The sequence below is a fragment of the Bos indicus genome, chromosome 12 (genome assembly GCF_029378745.1).
Source record: "Bos indicus isolate NIAB-ARS_2022 breed Sahiwal x Tharparkar chromosome 12, NIAB-ARS_B.indTharparkar_mat_pri_1.0, whole genome shotgun sequence".
In the NCBI taxonomy this organism is placed as follows: domain Eukaryota; kingdom Metazoa; phylum Chordata; class Mammalia; order Artiodactyla; family Bovidae; genus Bos; species Bos indicus.
This window is the reverse complement of record NC_091771.1, coordinates 89,626,093-89,634,913: the sequence shown is the minus strand read 5'-3', so window position 1 is coordinate 89,634,913 and position 8,821 is coordinate 89,626,093. Positions and strand designations below refer to the sequence as shown.

At 57.8% G+C, this 8,821-nt stretch overlaps 1 protein-coding gene across 2 annotated transcripts; it reads left to right on the top strand.

Moving 5' to 3' along the window:
* Positions 1 to 3,190: 3,190 nt before the first annotated feature.
* ATP4B (ATPase H+/K+ transporting subunit beta) lies at positions 3,191 to 7,973 on the top strand. 2 transcript variants are annotated; one of them, XM_019971793.2, is made up of 7 exons: positions 3,191 to 3,303; positions 3,693 to 3,821; positions 4,706 to 4,819; positions 4,921 to 5,120; positions 5,833 to 5,889; positions 6,929 to 7,027; positions 7,446 to 7,973. In XM_019971793.2, exons 1-7 carry the CDS (start codon positions 3,192 to 3,194, stop codon positions 7,605 to 7,607), a joined length of 873 nt encoding a protein of 290 aa, XP_019827352.1. In that variant the 5' UTR covers position 3,191; the 3' UTR covers positions 7,608 to 7,973. The 2 variants fall into 2 exon arrangements, with proteins under 2 accessions (XP_019827352.1, XP_070656641.1); XM_070800540.1 differs by having other exon boundaries at positions 7,292 to 7,450.
* Positions 7,974 to 8,821: the final 848 nt, after the last annotated feature.

Genomic DNA, 8,821 nt, shown 5'->3' with positions numbered 1-8,821 from the left:
TCTAACTGGACCACTTGCTTTTCTGCTGCTGTACTTGAAGTCCAGTTTTTCAGTTTTTTTCTTATAGATGGTGATTTTAGTGTCAAGTCTAAAACCTCTCTGTCTTAACCCTAGTTCTTAAAGATTTTCTCACATTTTTTTTCTAAAAGTTTTATACTTTTACATGTAAATCCATGACCATTTTGAGTTAATTTTTTTGCAAGCTGTGATCTAGATCAGGGTTATTGGACGTTCAGTTGCTCAGGCTCCATGTGTTAAAAAGGTCATCTTTGCTTCAGTGATCTTCTTTGGCCCTGTTGTCAAAATCTGTGGGCGCACGTGTGTGAATCTGCTTCTGAGTTCTCTGTTGTGTCTGTTGGCCTCTGTCCCTCTGTCCCTCACTGTCTTGATGGTGTGTTTATATCTGCCCTTGCGGCCTTGAGGTTGTGTAGACCAAGTCTTCCTACCTTATTTTTCATTTTTAAAATATTTTCTAAAGAAGTAAGTATTTCAAATAAAGAATAAAATATTTAACTTTTCTAGTTCCTTGGCCTTTCTGAATAAATTTTAGAGTAGCCTTATCCCTAGACACCAAAAATAGATCTTGTTTGGATGTTGATAGAAATTGTGTTAAAAGAGTGTATCAGTTTGGGGAGTATGGACATCTGCGTAGAGTCTTCCAACTTGTGAGCACACTATGCATCTCCATTTACGTAGGTTTCTGTCTCATTGTCACTTTGTGGTCTTCAGTATAAAAGTCCTGTACATGTTTTGTTAGATTAACCCCTAAGTAATTCCTTTTTATTTTAAGCAGTTGCTTTCTAGAGTTTCTTGTGTGTGTCTTTGATATCCAGAAGTTTGATTACAATGTGGCATGGGCTGGGGTGCCTTGTTAGCAGTTCTCTCAGCTTCTTGGATCTAAAGGCTCACTCCTCACCCTGCTTTCTTCTGCCCTGCAGGACCCCGATGACTCGGGCGTCAGTCTTTACCACGGCTGGGCACCGAGCTCTGCACAATTTTTTCTGGCTCTAGTTTCTCTCCATTTGTTCAAACCTGGAAACTTCTATTTTTTTTTTTCTTCCATGTCACTGATTCTTTCCCCTTTCCCCTCCCCTCTGCTGAGGAACACATTCTTTGAGCTTTTTAGTCTGGCTTCTGTATTTTTTAATCTAAAATTTCCGTTTGGTTCTTCTGTGTATGTTTGGTTTCTTTCCTTAAACTTCCTACTTCTGTTTTCCCATTTGTGTCAAGCATGTTCACAGATGCTCGCTGAAGCATTTTCACTGTGGCAGCTTCACAACCCATCGATGGTTCCAGCCTCTGTCACCGCAGTCTTGACACCTGTTGACTCTCCTGTTTTGACTCCTTTTGAGATCTTCTCGGGTCTCGCTGTGATCAGTGATCATCCACTGGGCATCTTCCTCTCATCTAGCCCTTCAGTTTCTGCTGATTCCTCGGACCCCCCACCAGGGAGAGGCGTGGCTCCTGCTCCTTACGGCCCCCAGGTGGGAACCTGGGGTGAGCCCCACTTGGTCTGGCATGCACCCTTTTCGGGGGTCATCTGCTCAAGTGGTCCCACAGGCATGCTGGGCAGGAAGCTGCCCTCTCCCAGTGCCTACCCCCCAACCATGGACACGTGTCCCGAGAAGGTCGCTGTGATAACACGTGTGCAGCTCAGCACACATGTTCATGTTTGTGGGAATTCAGAGACTAAGTGTGAGGGTTCAGTCCCGAGACTAAGCCCCAGGGAGTCTGCACTGTCCGGGCCAGGGCGGCACGGAGTCTGCGTCTGCCAGTTGCTGCCCTGCGCCTCGAGCCTCCTCACCTGGAGCCCCGGCTCCATGGGCGTGGACAGTGAGACCGAAGCCCGAGGCCACACTCTGCGTTTCTACTGCCCCGAAGTTCCAAAGCCGTGACTGGGAACAGTGTGCAGGAAAGCGCCTAGGAGCCGCCCATTAAGAAACCCAAGAAATTATGAGTCCAAGCTAAAATGCTACAATTCCATGTGAATTTTTATCATTTTGCTGACAAACTCTAAATCACCCTAAAGAAAACGGCATAATGACTGGAGGTTTTTCATAATTCTTACCCTGGAAGAAACCTTCCGATTTGACCCTGTGCGTCCCTCAGACTGAGTGTGACACTGGACAGTTGGACAGCTGGAGCTGTGGGCAATCCCCGTCAACCCAGCCAGTTCTGACGTGTCTGAGAAGGGGCCTGTGGCCCATCACCCCTGCCTGGTGTTGCCTCTTCTGCCTCATCGTGGAGGAAGGAGTCACATCCCCAGGCCATGTCTGCTCCCTGGGAAGCCAAGGTCACGGCCCCGGCTACATAGCCCGCCAAAGCTTCTTGGTTCTGACCACACACCACAGGGGTCAGCACTGGGGGGTGGTCCGGACACTCAGGCCCCCCACAGGTCAGCTCACTCAGAAACTCGGGGCTGGGACCAGTGTCAGAGGCCGCCAAGGCTCCCCAGGTGACTCGGACGTGGCTCCGGGCGGCATGTCCACTGCCCAGACATGGCTGTGGCCCTGCAGCCGCAGGCGAAGCCCCCGGGAGCTCCCGGCCCACTGGGCCCATCTGGGTCAGAACCTGCCTTTGAACAGCACACCCGGGGCCTGGCGTCGTTGAGTGAAAAGCATGTCTCGCTGAAGGGCGGTGGATCCCTCTGTGGCTCTTAGGGCAGCACGTAAGTGGTCACCCGAGCTGTGCTCGAGTGTCGGGACCCCTGAGTCCCCAGCCCGCCTCCCGGGGCGCCGGTGAGCTTGGCTCTCCCGCAGCAGCAGTGACAGAGACAGGAGTCCCCGGCTCCCACCCCTCCGGGACCCCCACCGCCGCCTGCCACGACCTCAGGCTTCTGCCCCTTCAGCTCGAGCCTCTCGGCCACGGCTGGGTGCTGGGTCCAGGCCTGGCCTCGCCGACCTGCTCTCCTGCCAGCCCCTCCCAAGCACCTGCTGGTCTCCTTGCTTGCTTGTTATCAGAGCAGATAAAGTTCCCGCCAAGGGCACGCGCGAGGAGGGGCTGGCGGTGGTGGTGCGGGGGGTGCTGCCCCGACATGCCTGGGGAGGCGGCAGAGGGCACCTTAACAGCAGGGCCGATAACGCCTGCCGGGGCCTCCCTGATCTGGGCGCCGAGTGCCCTTGGGCTCCGAGGAGGAGACCTTAAAAGCCGGTCGCGCGGCCTCCCTGCAGCCCTGGCAGCAGCGGTCAGCGATGGCGGCGCTGCAGGAGAAGAAGTCGTGCGGGCAGCGGATGGAGGAGTTCCAGCGCTACTGCTGGAACCCGGACACCGGGCAGATGCTGGGCCGCACGCTGTCCCGCTGGGGTCTGTGCGTGGGGCCCGGGAGAGGGCAGGGGCCGCCCCGCGGCTGCCAGGGACTGGCGGTCCCAGGGTCCAGACCAAGCCCCCCCAGCCTCCCGTCCCCGCCGGCAGACCCCAAAGGCCTGCCCAGGCCCTGACACCCCTGACCCCGGGTACTGGAGGGTGGAGGGCAGCTGAGGACGGGCCCCAGAGGCTCAGCCCTGGATTTCAGAGCAGTGGGTTTAAAGCTAGGTTCCCAAAACTGTAATTTTTAAGAAGACTTTTAAGTGAAGGGGCACAGGGTTATTGGGGTGAGCATGTTCTGGAGCAGGTGGAGTGCCCACCTGAGAGGTGAGGCGGTGAGCGCGCGCACGCTCCTGGCGACCGAGCCCCTGACCCGCCTCTGCCTGCAGTGTGGATCAGCCTCTACTACGTGGCCTTCTACGTGGTCATGACGGGCATCTTCGCCCTCTGCATCTATGTGCTTATGTGCACCATCGACCCCTACACGCCCGACTACCAGGACCAGCTCAAGTCGCCAGGTAACCGGCGGAGGGCCCCGCTCCGCCAGCCCCCTGGCACCAGGGGACCAGGAGGTAGGGGGTGGGCATCCAGCTCCAAGGCTACTCTCCCAGGGGACCCTCGCCTCCTCGCCGGCAGGAGGCCAGCAGACCCAGGGCTGGAGTCTTGTCTAAGGGGGGGCGGCCGCTCCCCATGTGGAGTCGCTGCCCAAACAAGGGGAAGCGCTGGGGAGACGTGCGGGCCGAGGTCAGGCGGGCAGCCCCTCTGAAGCCTAGGGTTGGCACCTGGACCAAGACCTCCGCACGCAGCCCGCTGACCGGGCTGAGAGCAGACAGCAAAACAGAGAGAGGCGGGAAGGGTGCTAAAGGAAGCTCGGCTTTTCCAGCCCAGCGACTCAGTGTTTGCCAACCCTGCGTCCTCAGTGCTTTCTGAGGAAAATAACCCAAGACCACCCAAGAGCAGTGCTGGGCTGTGCCTGGAGGCGGCGCGCTCGCCGCCCTGAGCATCGTCCACAAATCCTCGTGACAGCTGGGGTCAATCTTTACAACCAACAAACAGATCAAACGTGGAGGATCTCAATGCAGTCTCAGAACAGGATGTAGTAGACTACACGCTTGAAACCACACCCTGATAGAGTTTGTCTCAAACCCGCAGGCTGGCAGGCAGGGTGAGGGGCGGGCCTCTTGCAGAGGGAGCCCGGGGGCCTAACCAGGCCTCGTGCACCTGAGCGGCCCCTGGCTACTGTGCAGTGTCCCAGGCCTTCCTGGGCGCACCTAGGGAGGCCGGGGGCCTTCGAAGTCCTGGCCCCAGTATCCTGGGCGCTGCCCCCGCCCAGGGCAGGCCAGCAGCACAGCACGCAGCCTAAACATGCAGCCAGACCCCAGGCACTGCGTCCTCTCTCCAGGGGTGACCTTGAGGCCGGACACCTACGGGGACAAAGGCCTGGACATCTCCTACAACGTGTCAGACAACAGGACCTGGACAGGGCTCACACAGGCCTTGCGGCACTTTCTGGCAGGTAAGGGGTGACCCGGGCCCTGGTCTCCATTCTCCTTTCTTAAGGAGCTGGGTGGGGGGCAGGCTGCTGCTCGGACAGGACCACAGGTGCATCCCCCCCAGGCTACTCGCCTGCAGCCCAGGAGGACAACATCAACTGCACGTCCGAGAGGTACTTCTTCCAGGAGCACTTCCTGGCCCCGAACCACACCAAGTTCTCCTGCAAGTTCACAGCGGACATGCTGCAGAATTGCTCTGGCCAGCCTGACCCCACCTTCGGTTTTGCAGAGGGAAAGCCGTGCTTCATTATCAAGATGAACAGGGTGAGTGTGGGGTCAGAAGGGAGAAGGGCCCCCACCCTCTGCCCCTCCAGCCCCTGGGCTGGCTGGGGAGCCTGCAGCCCCTCACCCGGAAGTAGCCATCCGGACTCGCCACCTGCTTGACTGGAGAGCCGCAGAGCCCAGGGCAGTCCTGTGCGCAGGACGGCTGGGAAAAGCCAGGCGGTCAGCATGGGGAGGGCACCTGGGAACCCGCCGGGGCCAGGCGCTGAGGGACAGACCGAGAGGACTCGGCAAACCTCTGGAGGCCGCCCACGATGGACAGGAACCCAGGGGGCGCGGGACCTGGCAGGGGCGACACTGTTCACTTTCCTCTCCGAGAGGCGGCGGAGGCCATAGACATGCGCTCTGCGCTCAGGCTGGTCCAGCCGGGGGCTGTTCCCTGGCGGGCACGCAGAGCAGGAAGGCTGGGGTCCCTGTGAGTGAGGCGGGTGCTACCCTGGGCCCTGGGCACCAGCTGGGGGACCCAGGGGCCAGGGCTTTCAGAGGCGGAGCCAGGCGGGGTGGGGAGGCACAGAGGGGGCACTGCACAGGGGCGGGAGGCGGATGCCGCGGCCTGGGCTCTGCTGCCGCCCAGCTCTGCCACACGGCAGCCAAGACCGCAGGCTTGGAGCATGAGGGGGCACACCTGCCGAGTCCTCAGAGCAGGACCCCCAGGCCCTCCCCGCCCCCTGCACTCACAGCTGCTCCCTTGCAGATCGTCAAGTTTCTCCCCGGCAACAGCACGGCCCCCAGGGTGGACTGTGCCTTCCTGGTGAGTGACCCACGGGCCATGGCCGTCCTGTTTGGGCTGGGAACCCCTCGGGAAACCCTAATCAGGTTTCCCCTACAAACATCTCAAGGGTCGCCTAATAAACCAGGTCACGGATGGCAGGAAGCTTCACGCTAAGTGGTTTTTATCACAGGGATGAAAACCCAGTAAGAAAAACAGCACTTTGTTTTGCTTCAAAAAAGCATCTGAGACAGCATATCCCCAACACACTTCAGGATGTCTGTGGCAGTTTGGAAAACCCAACTCACCTCTACCACACTCTTTTGTCCTTTTGTTTGCTTATTGACAAAACGATGCTGACTAACACCAGCACCGTTGATTAACAGTGTGAGTTTACACACTGCCAAGAATTGCCATTAATTTAGTCCAGTTTTTCTCAAAATGCGTTTTTAAGTACCACATGGATAAAACTAAACTTGTCTTCACTGAGTACTTTCTAAAGTTTGCTTTCTCAGTTATGCCTGGGCCCAGGCTCTTTGCCGCCTGCAGGGACACCCCACCAGGGCGACAGCACACACCTTGGTGCGGCCCCCAGGCCATGGGGTGCGTCCTGCCCCAGCTTCCCGTTTCCAGCTTCCCTGACCGCACACGTGTAGGCTGACTTGAGATTTTAACAGACACCAAAGTGCTCCTTCCTGCTCTCGGACGGGCTTGGGCTCCGTCGGGCCGTGTGCCAACCCTGACGGAGGACGAGGGCAGCCCCGGCGGCAGGCGGGCCCCAGGCTCGCGGGCTGCCAGCCCCACACACTTGGCCCTGGCTCCTCTTTTACCCTGAGAGAGTTTAATCTGAAAGGTACAACTTCGGTAAGTCACCAGGGTCTCATGAACTAACAAGTTACACCATGAGTGGATTCCTGGTTGATGATACAGACTAGATCTGGCTCATGCCAACTGCCCGTGCGGTCACCTGCTTTGCACCCGTGCACACATGCAGACACACACACAGCGCATGCACGGAGACACACGCGCGTGCGTCCGCCCGGCCCGGCCCGGCCTTTCTCGCACAGCTTCTCACCCGCAGGACCAGCACCGGGACGCCCCGGCTCTGCAGGTGGAGTACTTCCCGCCCAACGGCTCCTACAGCCTGCACTACTTCCCCTACTACGGGAAGAAGGCCCAGGTACGTGGGCCCCAGGGCCCGACCGCAGCCGCCGCCCGCGAAGGGACGGCCGGAGACGCTTGCCTGTGAAAGGAAGCCAGACTGTACTTAGCCCATGCTAACCGCTTAACCTCCTGGGGTCTCCCAAGCCCACGTTCTCACCCAAAATTGACATCAAATCCTATTTTTACCTTCCACGGGCCTCCTTAGACAACTGCATATCCACTTAAAATTATTTTTCCCAAAGCTCTTGCTTTATCCTCTGTGTTGGTCAATTTTTATCAGGTGTAGTTTGACGTTGGATTGGTCACGGGTCCGTCCCTCTGGGCCGGGTCTCCTCATTTCCAAGCAGGAGACGTCTGTAACTCAGTGAGAGCTCCGCCTCTGAGCTGAGCACCCAGCCGCCCTCTCACGAGGACCCTAACTGGCGTCTCTTCAGCCCCACTACAGCAACCCGCTGGTGGCCGCAAAGCTCCTCAACGTCCCCAAGAACAAGGAGGTGGTTGTCGTGTGCAAGATCCTGGCGGAGCACGTGACCTTTGACAACCCCCACGACCCCTACGAGGGGAAGGTGGAGTTCAAGCTGACAATCCAGAAGTAGTGGGGCCCAGGCTGGCCCCCAGGCACAGGGCGACCCCAGCGCCTCGTCCAGCGGAACCCGGCACCCGGGCGGCGCGGCACCAGACAGCCCCACTCCAAGCTCGCACCGTCAAGATCCCATCGGACCTCTTACCTTTCAGGCAGATTTGTAGCTTCGAAAAACAGGCTCACACGGGGACCGTAAGATGTGGGAGGACACAGCTCGGCCACGCGGACCGCACCATCCTCGCTATAACTTACTGTTCCTACACGTGACTATGAACACCAGAAACCTGACTTAGGACTTCAGGCATTCTGGACTCTGGCTTTAAAAAGTACAACTCCTAAACTGTAAAAATCAAGTTTACTAAATTTCACTCTTAACCTACGTAAGAGTCATGTCTTTCCTGATGATGGGGAAGAGTTAACTAAAAAAATGGAATGAATTAAAATTTAGTTAGTTAACTTTAAAAGACTTAACTAAAATTAACTAAAAAATTCTCCTTCTATAACACTTTCGACTGCAAGTCGGCTAAGTTATGAAGCAGCGTGGGAGGGGCTGCCCCAACGACATGGCCAGGACGCAGGGTGTGGCCATGTGGTGGAGCCTGGACCCCAGAGGTGGCCTTCCTCCCAGCACAGTCTCCCCTCCAACCTCCAGGGCGGGGGTCTCCAGCCCCAGCCTGTTCAGAAGATCCCAAACCAGAACATTCTGTCCCAACGACATATCTGCTATTATTATCTGTCACCCAGAGCCTCCAGAGGAAGCCCCATGGAGCCAGGGGACAGGGGCCCTGGGCTGGGGACGTCCTCCCTGCTGACCCCTCGGCAGCAACTCTGAGCCACCTGGGAAATGTCAGGTCAGGGTCCAGGCCATCCTGGGGATGCCACGACACATGGGAGGTCAGAGGTCAGGGGTATAGTTACCCCGGAAATGACTCCAAGGTCTCGATGGGGCCCGTGGTGTCCATGCACAGTAGGCAGCCTGCCCAGGTTCCCCCTACAGACCCTGGAACGTGGGGCTGCTGACCCAGTTCAGGGGGGGAATCAGTCCAGCTGCTGAGGGGCTGTCCCTGCCGGGTGTGGGGAGGGGAGTACACGCTCTCAGACCTAGCTCCAGCTGGCCACAAGGCGCCCATGGACAGGAGGGCTGGACCTGCCCATCAAGTTGCTGCTGAATACACAGGCTGACCAGCCCCTAGGGTAGGGGCGGCCAGGCTCTGGGGTCAGAGGTCA